At 52.1% G+C, this 15,628-nt stretch overlaps 8 protein-coding genes across 8 annotated transcripts; 6 read left to right on the top strand and 2 right to left on the bottom strand.

The window, feature by feature from the left end:
* Window positions 1-331: 331 nt before the first annotated feature.
* Window positions 332-2,292, top strand: GT037_010950 (uncharacterized protein; the record flags this gene model as incomplete). The annotated part of the gene is made up of 3 exons (XM_038935997.1): window positions 332-684; window positions 1,076-1,722; window positions 2,177-2,292. Coding segments are annotated over 3 exons (1,116 nt in total), but the record flags the coding sequence as incomplete, so codon positions are not given.
* A 1,388-nt stretch (window positions 2,293-3,680) lies between these two features.
* On the top strand, window positions 3,681-5,643 carry GT037_010949 (trafficking protein particle complex subunit 5; the record flags this gene model as incomplete). The annotated part of the gene is made up of 4 exons (XM_038935996.1): window positions 3,681-4,060; window positions 4,108-4,440; window positions 4,646-5,122; window positions 5,178-5,643. 4 exons carry the CDS (start codon window positions 3,681-3,683, stop codon window positions 5,641-5,643), a joined length of 1,656 nt encoding a protein of 551 aa, XP_038781367.1.
* Window positions 5,644-6,219: 576 nt separating this feature from the next.
* On the top strand, window positions 6,220-8,183 carry GT037_010948 (histidine kinase hhk19p; the record flags this gene model as incomplete). The annotated part of the gene is made up of 3 exons (XM_038935995.1): window positions 6,220-6,621; window positions 7,036-7,552; window positions 7,609-8,183. 3 exons carry the CDS (start codon window positions 6,220-6,222, stop codon window positions 8,181-8,183), a joined length of 1,494 nt encoding a protein of 497 aa, XP_038781366.1.
* A 282-nt stretch (window positions 8,184-8,465) lies between these two features.
* GT037_010947 (uncharacterized protein) lies at window positions 8,466-8,815 on the bottom strand (the record flags this gene model as incomplete). Its single annotated transcript, XM_038935994.1, has 3 exons — window positions 8,466-8,551; window positions 8,603-8,717; window positions 8,768-8,815. The coding sequence occupies 3 exons, from the start codon at window positions 8,813-8,815 to the stop codon at window positions 8,466-8,468; spliced, it is 249 nt and encodes an 82-aa protein (XP_038781365.1).
* Window positions 8,816-9,166: 351 nt separating this feature from the next.
* On the top strand, window positions 9,167-10,514 carry GT037_010946 (rrna processing protein ebp2; the record flags this gene model as incomplete). Its single annotated transcript, XM_038935993.1, has 2 exons — window positions 9,167-10,166; window positions 10,222-10,514. The coding sequence occupies 2 exons, from the start codon at window positions 9,167-9,169 to the stop codon at window positions 10,512-10,514; spliced, it is 1,293 nt and encodes a 430-aa protein (XP_038781364.1).
* A 560-nt stretch (window positions 10,515-11,074) lies between these two features.
* On the top strand, window positions 11,075-11,923 carry GT037_010945 (uncharacterized protein; the record flags this gene model as incomplete). The annotated part of the gene is made up of 1 exon (XM_038935992.1): window positions 11,075-11,923. The coding sequence occupies one exon, from the start codon at window positions 11,075-11,077 to the stop codon at window positions 11,921-11,923; it is 849 nt and encodes a 282-aa protein (XP_038781363.1).
* Window positions 11,924-12,180: 257 nt separating this feature from the next.
* On the bottom strand, window positions 12,181-12,486 carry GT037_010944 (uncharacterized protein; the record flags this gene model as incomplete). Its single annotated transcript, XM_038935991.1, has 1 exon — window positions 12,181-12,486. The coding sequence occupies one exon, from the start codon at window positions 12,484-12,486 to the stop codon at window positions 12,181-12,183; it is 306 nt and encodes a 101-aa protein (XP_038781362.1).
* Window positions 12,487-14,647: 2,161 nt separating this feature from the next.
* GT037_010943 (uncharacterized protein) lies at window positions 14,648-15,623 on the top strand (the record flags this gene model as incomplete). The annotated part of the gene is made up of 2 exons (XM_038935990.1): window positions 14,648-15,210; window positions 15,263-15,623. 2 exons carry the CDS (start codon window positions 14,648-14,650, stop codon window positions 15,621-15,623), a joined length of 924 nt encoding a protein of 307 aa, XP_038781361.1.
* Window positions 15,624-15,628: the final 5 nt, after the last annotated feature.

The raw sequence follows: 15,628 nt of genomic DNA, 5'->3' as shown, positions 1-15,628 counted from the left end.
ATTGTATTGCTCCCTGTTCAGGTCGTCCTACGCCCACTCCTTTTCCACGGAAAGAAGAATGCCTACTGTAAGCGAGATCACCTACTCGCGCGATGCGGCAGTCCAGGCCTTTCGCGACTATTTTCGATTCTTATCAGCTATGTACGCGGACGAATCTGACGTCGCGGAGCCTCCCGAGGATGGGTGGGCTACAATCAATCCGAACGGCTGGCCCAATTTCGACAAGACAGACAAGGTGATCGACCTCCTTCGTCATTTACCCTACATAAGCGCGGAAACCAATATCGCGCCTGACTGCGAGTTTGTGGATTGGCATACAAACCGTGCGGATATGGATGGTGAAGATCTCAGAGAAGCGACCGAGCCGGATCCGGACGAAGCAAAGATACCATCTCACATCGTGGGTCTCACGCCGCAAAGCACGAGAGGCCTGACTTTCCTACTTGATACAGAGCTCGGTGTCATGTACTGGCGTGAGTGCATGAGAGAAGCCAAAGTTGAGATTCCAGAAGTTGAAGATGACCCTTATGATTGGGTTGACGATGGTCTGATCCCTGAAGATCAGGTCGAATGGCGAGCTGGCAGTGGGATCTGGGAAATTGGGGACTTCTTCGAAATGCTCAAGGCCAATCTCAAAACACTCAACTTCGTGCCCTTTCGCCCTGATATGGTCCAGGCGGCTTGGTATGGACGCACCGCAGAGGATCAGGAAACGCTCGAGGGAGTCCGGAAAATTTACAAAGATCATGGGTGGCCTGACCTAGCACGATACCGCAAGGATGATTGCCTCGCGGCTATTGATGCTTTCTTAAAGACACGCGACTAGGGCACCGACGAAAGACAGTGGGGAATGAGAAGTCGATAGCGTAGTCTGGGCAGTGGCGGCTCGGACTATCTGCTTTTGTAGCTAATCCTTGTTTTATGTAGGTGTACCTGCATAAGTACTATACTTGGCTAATCAAATCTTCGTACCCTGTCCGACATCTCACCAACTGCTCAAGGTATGTGAGCACATGAGTTGTAAGCTGTTAAAACTTCTTCGGCCTCGCAGTTATCCATAGCACCATGCAAACAGCTCTTCTCTTCCTCTCTTCCTCTCCCATTTCAACATGCAACCTTCCCTCTTCCTTCTTGCTGCGGAGGCAGCAAGAGTAGTAGCACTAGCTTCGTCAGAAATATCCATCCTTTTGCCCACCACCACACCATCCGGGCCCCAAGATTCCTGGGAATGTGCCCTCTCAGCCTATACACCCTTCTTCAACCCTCCATTGCCCACTGGCGCTGTAAAGTCAGCTTTGGACTCCTACGGCGACGAGCTGATTGCCGATTGTACTGGACTTGAATGTCCATACCCAGATGCTACGCGTTGGTGCGGGATCACCACTGCTGCACCAACTGCAGTCCTTCCTGCATACACTAGTTATGCCAGTTCTGCTTCGGCATGGTGGGTAAATCACAGTTCCTCTGCCCTTGAGCTTGCCGAGGAGTGTCCACATTATTGGTACAAGGCTTTGACCAAGAAACCGACAGCGGGTACGTGGTTGAACCTGACCATTGCAAATGCAGAGTGTCTTGGCAAGGCGCCTGAAGATGATGCATCATCGATAGGCACGTCTTCAATCCAACCTTCGCTCACCTCGTCGCCGCAATCATCGTCTGCGTTGGTGTCAAGCCCTACGTCCACCACGTCATCATCTGCCGGCATTGCGCTGTCACCGAATGGTACGTAAACCTCATTTGTAGTCCTTGAAAGAAAATTAGGGTGTCGGAATTGACATACTACACAGGCCAATGTGGAGGATTATCTGGGTATCACTGCCCAGGAAGCGGCTTCGGAGACTGGTAAGCAACTTTCTCTCTTTGCTTCATCTCCCAACACAGATACGCACATGACCACTACGCTCTTGATGCGCTTTTATGCGAGTAACTAAGTCTTGTGTCACACATTCAGCTGCTCATCATATGGCTGGTGCGGTAACGACAGTCACTGTGACGCCGGCTGCCAGCTAGGATTCGGCTTCTGCAATGTGCCGACCAAGATCTCACCCGATGGCTCTTGCGGCACAGTCAACAGCAATGACGGGTTTATCTGTCCTGGAAGTGGTTTTGGTGACTGCTGTATGAATCCCTTACTCCCACAATCATCTCTACGTCAATCACCTGGAAAGAAATTTAGCTAATCGTTGTGCTTCGGGCTCGGTCTATGGATGGTGTGGGTCGTCGTCTGGACATTGTGATGGCGGTTGTCAGACAGCGTACGGAATGTGCAATGCTCAAGCAAACGCTCTGACTGTAAGACATGCATGGATGTCGACGGCGCCTATGGCGAGAGTGGTTGCTTCGATGACGACGCTTGCGGCGACGCAGGTAGCTTAGATTGTGATAAAAAAACTTTGTAATATAGTAACTTCGAGCTCTACAAAGAAGCTCGTTATCTTTACTTCTACACCACCTGCCCATGTTGATGTGTCACCTCATCTAAGACGCTAAGCTCGCGTACCTTACAATTGAGTACTTCGTACATTGGCCCCCTTGCAGTGCATCACACCTTCGAAAGCCTTCCCACACTAATGCCACTCCTGAACGAGATGGGTAATCCCGCGACGCTGTTGTCGCAGCGGTTCGCGACTACTACGAGTTTCTAGTGGCCATGTATTTGCCCGAGTCTCAAATCCTTCAGTCCCCCGACGGCGGCTGACCATCGATTACATCCGACACCTGGAGAGACTGCAGTAAATTAGACGAAGTCATCGCGCTACTTCGCCATTGCAGTGACAGTTGCTCGTCGACGTATGGCATGTGTAGCTCTAGCAGTGGCCGTCCACTTAGGTCATCTGTCGCCATAAATACTGGTGTTGTACATTCTCGTGTCGGAGTAGCTGCTCATACCGCTTTGCCAACAACAACGAATTAGCCAGGTAAGGTGGCCTACGGGTAGAGGACTCGGCAGGCTGAGTGGCTCTCAAGAATCTCTATCCGAAAGAAACTATCATCGTAGACTCAGCTATAATATGAACCTATACACACTCACTGAATTTGAACCAAGCGTCTTGATGCTCTCTTATCAATTTGACCGACACCATTATCTTTCTTGTATTTGGATATATTTGTTGTTCTCGAGCGCTAAATATCGTAGTCGATATACAATCACAAATGGATGTATTGGGATTCAGACAGCGTGACTGGGAAGCAGGAGACCGTGAGTCGTGCGCTGTGTATGGCAGAAGATACGTTATCTCTATCCCTCGGGTTGCTCGGACACCAATGCCCCATAACATGGGCCCTCGGACTCTAGTAGCGGTGAGCTTCCACACACCTTAGTACGCGGTGGATACGCTTGAGATTGAAATTTGCTAGTTTGTTGCAAAGAAGTGTATGACTCTGGTGAAATCGGGCCTGTTTCGAGGGATATCGTGTAAGGATCGCGACTTGTGGGTGGCGGACATGGCTACTGGTCCATCAATGAGTAGCTTGGCCCTTTCCTGTAGTTCTCGTTCTCGGTTTAGGTTTAGGTATGGGGGTTGAGCTAGGAATTGGTTGCACCAAATAGTATTTAGGACTTCAACGTTAGCACAAGAACATCATACCGCTTGTCAGACTTTTCGCAACGATAGTCGTCAACTTCCAATTATCAATCCCTCAAGATCTTTCAGCAACTAGAAGAGGGGCCTACATCCGTCATGGCATCGTCTCATTCCACTCGCAATGTAGTCGTCGTCATCGGCACAGGTAGGATGGGTCTCGCAGTCACACCGCGACTGGCTCCCGGAAAGCACGTTCTTCTAGCCGACTTTCAGGAAACGACATTGAACAATGCCCTTTCCACGCTTCGGGAAGAAGGCATTAGCTGTGAAGGTCATTCAGTAAACATCGCCCACTACCCATCCGTCGAGGCCTTTGCACATGCTGCTCATTCTGCGAGCCGTATCAACGCTATTATTCATACGGCAGGCCTGTCTCTCGGAAGTGCCAGTGCCAAAGGGATCTATGCCGTGGACTTGATCGGTACTGCCAATATCATCGAGGCTTCTTGTCTGTTGCGTCCGAGGGAACCTCCTTGGTTTGCATTGCTAGTATGGCCGGCCATATCATCACTCTTTTCCCTAGTCTGGAGTGCCACCTTGCTACCGCACCTCTCACGCGACTTTTGGATCATGAAGGACTGAACATGGAATCCTTGGATGGCAATGTTGCATACACCGTTTCCAGGTGGGCTAATATTCTGAGAGTACAAGGTGCTGCAGAAGCTTGGGGTAGTCGACAAGCCCGATTAAATAGCATCAACCCTGGAGTCATTGCAACTCCGCAACTTCTCTCGCAACTGGATGGACCCCTTGGTGTAGGCCCAAAGACTATGGTTGGGGTTTCGGCTTTGCGACGTATGGGTACCCCGGATGGAATCGCGAACATCGCAGTCTTTTTGGCTGGAGCCGAGTCTCCGTATGTCACGGGAACGGAGACCCATATGGATGGTGGAACGCTGTCGGCACGGAAGTGGTCAAAATCGGACTAGTCGACTACCAGTGACGTGAAGATGGGATTCATAGAAGACTCCAGTCATATTGGATATCCTCGACTTCTCAACTCAGCTATCCTAAGCGCCTTGTGAAGGTGTTGAACGTCGTCGGACGGCTGATGTCGGAAGCACGGGTGCAAGACACCAAGACTGGCCTTGGCGTCTTCAGCCTCAACCCGCGGCAAGTCTGACGCACGACGCACGACCCTCGGACCCACATGACTCCGCCAAACAAGACGGCCAGGGTTCAATAGCAACCATGTCCAACATCCTGCCTCTGCACCACGCGTACTACCCCTCGCGCCAGTCGTCGCTCTCGAAACCAGTCAACCCCGTACAGGCAGCCTCCACGTCCTCGTCTGCAGCCACGATCCGCCCACAGTCCAACGTACAATCGCAACCACAAGCGCAGCACACAGCAATGAGCGGGAACGCAAGCCAAGGGCCTGGGCTGCGGTATCCTTCGAACAAGAAGAGCATATACGATAGGAACCTGAATCGTAGCAAAAATGCCGAACTGAGTAGAGCAGCGTTTGCATACCTCTTCATTGAGATGATTGCATATGCGCAAAAGGGCGCAAAGGATGTGGGGGACTTGGAGCAGAGGTAGGCAGAAAGAACCGAATCGCGATGCCTCACATGTGTCCTAACAAACATATAGACTAAACACCCAAGGCTACCCCATTGGCCTCCGTCTACTTGACCTCCTCCTATCCCGCACTGCCAACCCCCTCGCTAGTATCCGACCCACACGTATCCTGCCTCTGCTGCAATTTATCGCACAGCAACTATACCGCTACCTCTTCGGTCGCCCCGCTGACGCGTTAGAAAAGTCTGGTACCGATCCCGGGCAGTACATGCTCTTCGATAACGACCCTATGGTCAACCAATACATAAGCTTGCCCAAGGAACTGTCAAGTCTGAATTGTGCGGCCTTTGTGGCGGGCATAATTGAGGGCGTGTGCGACGGCGCAGGCTTCCCAACCGAAGGTGTAACCGCGCATAGTGTAGGCGACGAAGAAGGCAAGGATGGAAAGGGATTGTGGCCGGGGAAGACGGTCTTTTTGATTAAATTCAAGCCTGAAGTACTGGAAAGGGAAGAGATACTTGGCAGAGGTGGGGGCTGAGTTCTGCGGAGGACAGTGTATTCTTCTTGAGTGCAGCTAGGTTCTTGCTGCACACAATGACATAGCGAGGCGTTGCGGATCTTTCTTAGGATTTCAGGTGGCTACAAAAACCAGCATGTTCACCATTGCGCTGCCACTTATTCACAAGACCGCCAGGTCAGTCTGGTTCGAGCCTCCACTGCCGAATCGTTGATCAATGCTTTGTTGAAATGAGCACAGTTGCCAGATACCGTATGCAACCATGCGTAGCTTCGTTGCTCATCGTGTTGCTATCACCGACTACCAGATGCATCAAGCGCGCTGCCACGTGACTGTAAAGCTGATGACAAATGCTGATTGGCGAGACCATTCACCTTATGACCGAGCTTCAGCACATGGTAGTTTACCAAAATAGAACCTTCTACAACATTGCGGCATCCCACCGACAAGCAAATACAAAATTGCAGTCTGATCCTTACAACAACCGCAACATAAAAGCCCAACTATTGACTATACGACATATCGAGACACCACACCCAAACGCATACAGCATACATTACAAACACGCCATATCTACAAACAGTACCAATCCCAATCATGCCAACAGAAATTTCTGCACCGCTGCACTTCCGCACCCTGCTAAATGGACACGCCTACATGATCGCAGACTTCTACGCGACATGGTGCCCACCTTGCAAGCAAATCGCACCCATCTACAACCAACTGTCCACTGCGCATGCCTCGCCAGGGAAGTTCGCCTTTGTCAAAGTCAACGTGGACGAGCAGAGGGAAATTGCCGGACAATACGGTGTCACAGCTATGCCAACTTTTATGGTTTTCAAAGATGGGAAGAAAATCGAAGAGATAAGAGGCGCGGACGTAAGGGCTCTGAAGGGCGCAGTGGAGAAAGTTGCTGCGGATTTGGGGAAGGCGAAAGACGCAAAGGTGGAGAAAAAGCCGGAAGTCAAAGAAGAAAGGAAAGAAGAGGATGAGAAGACGGTTAGTGGGAGCTATGGCATGACTGGGGGCAACAATTGGAAAATGTCGTTGCACTAGCTTTTGAAGATTGGTAGGAGGTGATAGGATCGTCACATGCAGATTGAGACGATGGATTTGTGATACCCAGGAATGATAATGCATACAATACCTTGTCGCAGACAATCAAGCCCGTGGTGAACGAAGTGATTAGTATACATGACCAATGTTAAACGTACGTCATTCTCAATTGCTGTGGTGTGTTGGATTTGTAACGCCCTCAGACGCGTAACAGAGGACACCTTTCACACTAAGCGATCGCCACCGCGCGGGACCCTGATAGCCGCTGTGCTGCTCTAGCTCCCCACCAGAATTCCCACCGCTCCTCAACACACAACTGGAGCCTCAATTCATCGTTGAGCTTCACAAACTTCCAAGATGCTTTTCTCCAAATTAATACCTGCGGCTATTGCGCTGCTACCCGCAATCGCCTCGGCATCATCCGTCATCGACCTCACGCCCTCCAACTTCGACGATGTCGTCCTTAAGTCCGGCAAGCCCGCTCTCGTAGAGTTCTTCGCTCCCTGGTGCGGCCACTGCAAGAACCTCGCCCCCGTTTACGAAGAGCTTGCTACCGTCTTCCAGCACGCTGGAGACAAGGTCAGCGTTGCCAAGGTCGATGCGGACCAACACAAGTCGCTGGGTAAGCGCTTCGGTGTCTCGGGCTTCCCTACCCTCAAGTGGTTTGACGGAAAGAGCGACAAGCCTACCGACTACAGCGGAGGACGTGATCTCGAGAGCTTGAGCAAGTTCATCACAGAGAAGAGCTCCGTGAAGCCCAAGGTCAAGGGCAAGCTACCCAGTCAGGTTGTCTACTTGGATGACAAGACCTTCAAGGAGAAGGTTGGAAAGGACCAGGATGTGCTCGTTGCCTTCACCGCCCCATGGTGCGGACGTATGTTTTCTCCCCAGCTCTGCTCTGCGGATGGATTGCGGCTAACACCTGAATAGACTGCAAGACTCTCGCCCCCGTCTGGGAAACTCTCGCCAATGACTTCGTCACCGAACCCAATGTCTTGATTGCCAAGGTTGATGCCGAAGCTGAGAACTCCAAGGCCCTCGCTCAGGAGCAGGGCGTTTCATCCTACCCTACCATCAAGTACTTCCCCAAGGGCTCCACCGAGCCTCTCCCATACAATGGCGCCCGCGCTGAGAAGGACTTCATCGACTTCATCAACGCCAACGCCGGTACCCACCGTGCCGTGGGTGGTGGTCTTGATGCCACTGGTGGCACCATCGAGGCCTTCAACAGCGTCATTGAGAAGTTTCAGGGCAAGTGGACTGATGGTGCTGAGGAGGCCAAGAGCCTCGCTGCCACTCTCCAGGATAAGTACGCCGAGTACTACGTCAAAGTCTTCAACAAGATCGGTGCCAACCAGGGATACGCTGCAAAGGAGCTCAAGCGCCTGCAGGGTCTCATTGGCAAGGGCAACCTAGCGCCTGAGAAGATGGACGACTTGATGAGCAGGAGCAACATCCTGAGGAAGTTCATCGGCGACGATGCAGAGGAGAAGCAGGAGTTGTAGACAGCTCGCACGTGGACTGATGATTGCGGTTGACGGCATTTAAAACACCAGCACTATTGATACGATATGATGAGGTAGGGATATCAGCATGTATGGAGCAAGAGTGACATACGTGATCACGACAATGAGGAGAAGGCGAGATGAGTAGGTTAGAACCAAAAGTCAATACCCAAATTGCAATTAATGCGATCTATGTAGACTATTACCAAACGCCATCATTTTCGTCGTGCAGCCTACACCACCTTGTTTAATCAAATCAGTGTACGTTCATTCACGTGACCTCTACTTTCCAGGTCCTGAACCCTTGTTACCATCTCCAGCCTGAATAGTTGCTTCAAGGTTGTCCAGCCGCCGTGACATGTCGTCCACTACCCATCATCAGTATCTTGGCTATTCTGCACAGATGTGCTCTTGCTTACTCTTAGCAAGTAGCTCGCTGCTGACGGCGGTAAACTTGGTGTTGAGTTGGTTCAAGAGCTCGTCAACAACAGCTGTGAGCTCGCCAGAACTCTCTTGGTTGGTTGATACAGCTGACTGTTTTTGTGTCAGGGAGAGCGGGGCATTGCCGTAAGTGTAGCACGTACCGCGGTGTCGCTTTGCGCGCGATCTGCCAGCGGTTGAGGCGTTGCCATGTCGGAATGTGTTTAGGAAGAAGATGGAAACGAGTCCACGTGGCTGATGCTTCGTAGACAAGTCGAGCAGTTTTGAAGGCGACTGTCGAATCTAGTTTTGTATCTTGTGGAGGACATGCACATGTACGGTGAACAGGTGAACACTAGGTTGATGGGGTCGCACGGAAGCACGTGGTCTTCGCCGCGGCTTCTTGCCCGTTTCGGAGGCGGTCAAGCTAGCGTGCGCGCTAAAATGTTTCTGCGCCCAGAGTTCGCAGTTTACGAATTATTTTCTGGGAAGCTTTGACGTTGGATCTTCTGCGCCGCCAAAGATTCAAACACCTTTCACAACGACCTGAGAAATCAAGCGAAATGGCGAAAAGCAAGCTCAAGGCCGCGCTCGACAACTACCAGGGCCGGAACATCAAGCTCGAGAAGCAGCGCAAGCACGAGAAGCAGGCGCACAAGCAGAAGGAAAAGCGACAAGCCGAGAAAGCAGAGGAGAATGGCGAGGAGGATGCTGAGGAGGGAGGCGTGCCTGTGCCCCTAGATGAGGTAGAGGTCAAGGTCAATGGCAAGACGAAAAAGTCGAAGAAGGACAAGAAGACCGACGCAAAGCCTGCAAAGGCTGCGCCAGCAGTCAAGGAGCCTGAATGGGAGACGGATGAGGAAGACGATGACGACGCGAGTGAAGACGATGATGCGCCCGAGCGACCGGCGATCGACCTTTCTCACCTCGACGACAGCGAGAGTGACATCAGCTCCGACGAAGAAGAGTTGCAGGCTGAGGATGCCGCAGCCGAGGCCGAGGACGCTGAAGACGATGACGAGGAAGATGAGGAGGGTGAGGATGAGGACGACATTGCGCTCTCTGATCTCGACTCTGTCGCCTCAGAGGACAAGGGTGACATTATCCCCCACCAGCGCCTCACCATCAACAACACGGCCGCCCTTACCGCCGCCTTGACTCGCATACAACTGCCTTACTCCAAACTCGCCTTTTCCGAGTACCAGGCCGTTACCACGGATGAGCCTGTCGAGATCGCCGATGTCGAAGACGACCTCAACCGTGAGCTCGCGTTCTACAAGCAATGCTTGTCCGGTGTCAAGGATGCGCGAAAGAAGTTGAAGAAGGAGGGCGTGGCATTCTCTCGGCCAGCAGACTACTTTGCGGAGATGGTCAAGAGCGATGAGCACATGGGCAAGATCAAGCAAAAGCTGATTGATGCCGCTGCTGGCAAGAAGGCCGCTGCCGAGGCACGTAAGCAGAGAGACTTGAAGAAGTTCGGCAAGCAGGTCCAGGTCGCGAAGCTGCAGGAGCGCGCCAAGGAGAAGAAGGACACAATTGAGAAGATCCAGACTCTCAAGAGGAGTATGTACCACCTCTATTTGGGAACACAAGTAACGGTATGCTAACAAATATGCAGAGCGACAAGGTGCCGATATCACAGCTACGAATGAGGAAGACCTCTTCGATGTCGCCGCCACCGCCGAGGACTCCAAGGACAAACGCGGTCGTGGTGCTGACGGCAAGGCGTTCAACAAGCGCGCAAAGAAGGACTCCAAGTACGGTTTTGGCGGAAAGAAGCGTCACGCGAAGAGCAACACCGCAGAGTCCAGTGCAGATGGCAGCGGCTTCTCAGCTCGCAGGATGAAGGGAAAGTCCAGCGGTGGTGCGAGCAAACGACCCGGCAAGGACAAGAGGGCGAAGAGACATTAGGTGGTGTAGTCATATGGACGGCTAAGTGACGTGTTCAGGTCGCTTTCTGCATGCGTATGGCGCTCTGGCGTTCAGGGACTGAGTATAAAAGCCCAACATGTATTCTATGAGGCGGATTGTCTTTATTTCACTAGGAGATACCAATGCACAACCGTACGATCATCTGAAGTCGCCTCAAACCTGCGCTAACCTAGCACCCCACGATTTCAAATATGAATACCAGACGGCTACACGTCGCCGTCTTTGGATTATATCACGTGTTATACAACCGCGTGGAGGCATCTAGGCCGTTGGTAACGGTCTATCAGCGACTGATGTTGTAGCCTGACTGCCACCGCCTGTGGCCTTAGCCTCGGAGCGGATGCGCACAACAGAGGCGACAACGTCATCCAGCAAACGCGCCCAGGCATCAACGCCTATATGCACTGATTCCGTATACATGTCCTGAGTCTCTCACCTATATAACGTCCGCAGCTACTGCACTCGACCACATATCCTCAACATCGACAGCAACACGATTGACGACAACAACAGGCCTCAATTGCTTCTCACAATCCGCAATGTCTAAGGAAGTCTTCTTCGAAGGCGACGCCGAAGTCCTCCCCTTCACAACACCAACCACACCTACCGCTACCTTGCAAAAGCCTTCCGACATACTCGACGTCCCCGCCGCCGCGCCCAGCACAATCTGGTACCTCTCCATCACCAAACCCCACGTCGACTCCCACGACATTGTCGGCCCCACCAAAGCATTCAGACACCTCCTCCCCCACATCGAAGCCATTGTCAGCAACTCACCAACAGCCATCGACAAGCTTGCACAACTGAAAGAAACCGAAGACATATGGGGCGAAACAGAGCCAAACGAGCATTTCTTCAACAACGGGTTTGAAGTCTTCATTGTCGAGGGACAGAGGGGATCTTACACAATCTTGAAGGTGATACGCGAAATCAACAAGGAAGTCTTTGATATTCTTCCCGCGCCAGTGTACACGGTAGTTTCCGTTGGACCCCTCGAGCACGCTGCTATCCCGCTCAAAGCCAAATCATCATCGTCTTCTTCTTCTGCCTCAGCATCAGCATCAACCTTGAAATCCTCTTCAGCACCGCTTTCGTCAAAGTTCTCTCCGGGCAAGCCAAAAGGCTATGTAGCTACGACACAGCTCCATGGCTCCTTCATCGAGCGAGCAGCCGCTAGGGAAACAGCAAAATATATCATGACTGTTCTTCTTCTTGACGAAGAGAACGTCAACGAGATTGGTAGGTGGGAGAAGGGAAGTAAAGGTGGTGGTGTGTTGATGGCTATGAATGCGACGAGTATGTGGGAGGTCAAGGTTGTGTATGCGGATGATCCGATCGGGAGGGCGCAGGAGGAAGCAGATAGAGGGGAGGATGCGTTTGTTTTGTGAGATGGAAACGGTGATATGAAGGTACTTGGTGGAAACTGAGACGTCAGACGAAAAGGTGACGGGGCTATGAAGAGCTCCTGGATGTGAGATCTGAGTTGAGACGGGAAGGTGCTGAGAGTATGTGATCTCCTTCTGGGTTTGATATCTGGGTCTAGGTGAGAAGATGGTTGGTGCTTTGAGAACCTCCTGGTGGTGCATGGAGTCTGAGATGGAAATGCTTTGGTGTACTAGATAGAGACAAAAGTGTCCCCGAGAATTCAGAGTTTTGGCTTCTCATTCGGGCATTCTGCAGGCTTCCCTTTGGTTTCCTGTATCTCGAGAGCCTCCATCTGCATGGCGGTGATTTGTTCGGGTGTTAGGAAGCGACCGTCTGGGCCTCGTGGTGGACGCATGCATCCTTGGACCACGCCAGGGATGTATGGCCTGTTCTGCCGTGAGAGAGCCAGGTGCGTGATGAGTTTTTGACGAGCAAGCCGCCTTTTCTGAATGCGGTTTTTCTGCTTGACGTTGAGGTTGTTGGTCGGTACGTTCGGTGCTTGCTCTTGCTCCGTGGTAGCTGACATGACGACTGACCGCTTTCGCTATCGGAATGAGATGGCAAGGGAAATTAGATACTGAACTTCTCGGCGAGGCAATTGATGTTTTTTGAGATGGAGCAAATTTTGTGCATTTGTTTGATAGCAGCAAACTCGGAGTAAAAGACAAGGAGAAAATCAATACAATAGTGCAGCCACATGGCTTGATGGTGATGACGTATGACAGGGTCAGGCGACGCGGGGATGCGTTGCTTGTGACCAAACATCACAACACCATCTTGGTGCACCGCGTTTCTCCTCGGACCAGAACAACAGGTTCGCAGCAACCCTTCCAGCATAGGGAATATATCGTTGGATTAGGCTCATGCGCTAGTGCAGCTACGGTGTCGGTAAGCAGTCTGATTTCACGCCACAATCCAATAGCTTCCGGACATTTCCCTAAAGCCCGACCGCGGAATTTCGACGGGAGTGGAGTGTGAAGGTGTCAAGCCACGTTGCACGGCCACACTTTGGTCCCACAGAAATATCACTGCTCGTCCCATGAAGATTGCTCATTGCCCGGTCGATTCAACACGCGTACGCTTTCGTAGCGCAAACTCCGGCTGCACTCGAATCCCATGCCTCCTGATTCCGTATGCCCTGCAGAGGCTGATTCTAGCCCTTTTGGCACGTCAAGCTAACGTACGATAACGATAACCGTTAGCACTTTCGATCGCCTGACTATTTTTAAAGTAGGTGGGCGGACACACACATTGCACTCACGGCTCCCAGCAATGGGCATCTCAGCAATCACAAGGCTGCCTGCATTCATGTTCGGCAGCACTTCGCGACTGCAGCACCATTTGAAACAAGCCACAGGCGGAAACAGAAACACGCTATAACTCGTTTCCCCACACACCGTTGCATTGTGGATACATTGGATCAGGTCCTTCATGATCGTCTTTAGGCTAAAATGCAGGTAGAAGTGAACCACCACTGACTCAGGAGATTCGATTCCACCGGCTTGGGATTCCGCAAAGACTCTTCCGTACCCAGAAACTGGAATGTGGAGGCTGAAAACGGACTCGAATGTGCTCAATAATCGACTCTGTTAAGTGTGGTCGCTTTGTCTAAGACTGCTATGACCAGAAGTCGATTATATATGTCCTTCTGAGCCGCACTTTCGAAAGTCGATCAATGTCCATTAGCCACCTTTGTATGCCAAGCCTGCGTAAGAACCCTACTGATAGCACAGGTACGAGACAAACGGGCGCTAGGTGGTAGGTCATAACTCACCGAGGTTGCAGGTGGGTGGGCTCGCGGCTTGGATCCCCATCACCATTCCTCGAGCATGTAGGATCCTCCATGTCTCCTTATCGTCGCTGAGAGTTTCACATTGAAAGGGCGGAGAAACAATCCACATACCTTCTCATGCGCTGAGATTCCGAGGATCCTTCCAGGAGGCAGACGTCGACAGAGAGATCTCAGCGCTAAGAGGTCCTGTATACCACACAAATCTGATGAGAGGGAAGCTTCCATCATCCTGATGTGGGCGATATGCTGGACTTTACTTACCAGAACCTGGACTCCATCGAACACTTGGCACTGGCAACGCTTTCCATAAAACCTGATACTTGCACGTCTCCAACAAATGACACCTCCGAATGCCAAGCTTCCGATGCCAAGATCACTGTTTGAAACGGTCAGCCGTACCATTTCGTTGGTGACAGGCCCACTGCTGCGGTAACTAGCACCCAGAAGCGGGTACTACGGCAGCGAACACCACGATGACAGCTCTCACATTTCGTGTGTTCATCTCGCTTCGCCACAGCTGGGCGGCAGAGCGGAAATAGTACCACCGCCAAGAGACCTCGGCCTCATGCGTCGATGGAAGTAAACGCTGAACAACTGTTTTGTGAAAACCAACGTCAATGATGAGGGGCTCGCAAGGAGTGGGTGGAGAGAAGGAGTCTGGGCACCAAAAACAGCTAGCGACATTGACCGCAAAGCTGAGATAGTTATCTCTGCTCAGGTACATAAGAAGCAGCAGCGGACGATAATGAAGAGCCCACCAGCACATTCCTGCACATCGTCTTTCGCTTCCTCCGTCGCTTTTCAGTCTTTCGCTACTACATTCGTTTCTACAGGCTAGTCCTACTATACAATCTTTTCACCTACCATCCATTTCAAAACCTATCATCGATTCAACATGAAGCTTTCCATCCTTGCCGGTGCCGCCATTGCGCAGCTCGCCTCTGCCCACTACTTCTTCGATGTCTTGGTCGTTGACGGCCAGGAGTCAAAGGGCTACGAGTTCATCCGCGAGAACACCCGCCCTGAGAAGTACAACCCCACCAAGTGGATCAACACCCGCGACGACATGACTCCCGATATGGACGACTTCCGCTGCAACAAGGGTGCTTTCGAGTCCGCTAGCCGTACTGGAGTAAAGGAGGTTGCAGCTGGCACCAAAATGGCCATGAAGCTCGGTGTCGGTGCTACCATGAAGCACCCCGGTCCTGCTATGGTCTACATGTCCAAGGCGCCCAGCTCCGTCAAGGAGTACGAGGGTGATGGCGACTGGTTCAAGATCTTCGAGTCGGGTGTTTGCGACCCCAGCAAGGACTTCTTGGGTACTGCTTGGTGTACTTGGGACAACGACAGGATTGAGTTCACTGTCCCTGAGGACGTTCCGGAGGGCGAGTACTTGATTCGCTCGGAGCATGTTGGTATCCACGGTGCTCACGGTGGTGAGGCCGAGTTCTACTACGGGTAAGTTCTTCTCTATACCAACTCCATAGCGACATAAACTAAGACTCGACAGATGCGCTCAAGTCAAGGTTACCGGCGGCGGTAGCGGCACCCCCGGTCCCACCGTCAAGTTCCCCGGCGCGTACAAGCAGGACGACGAGTCTTTCAACTTCAGCATCTGGGGTGGATACAAGGAGTACCCCATGCCCGGCCCAGCTGTCTGGACTGGCGGCAACAGTAGCGGTGCCCAAACCCCTGCTCAGACTCCTACCGAAGACACTACTTCGCCCGCTCCCTCTTCCGCGCCTTCTTCAGCACCTTCCTCCGCACCTGTTGCCAGCGAGGCTGTTGCGCATAACGCTGAGAACTGCAATGGTGGAAAGACTAAGCGTGGCCGCCGTGCTTTCCGCGAGGCTCTTCTTCGCAAGGAGTAAGCGCA

Source organism: Alternaria burnsii (genome assembly GCF_013036055.1).
Source record: "Alternaria burnsii strain CBS107.38 chromosome Unknown 749, whole genome shotgun sequence".
NCBI lineage: Eukaryota > Fungi > Ascomycota > Dothideomycetes > Pleosporales > Pleosporaceae > Alternaria > Alternaria burnsii.
Note: the sequence above shows the minus strand (reverse complement) of the source record. Positions and strands in the feature narration are given on the sequence as shown.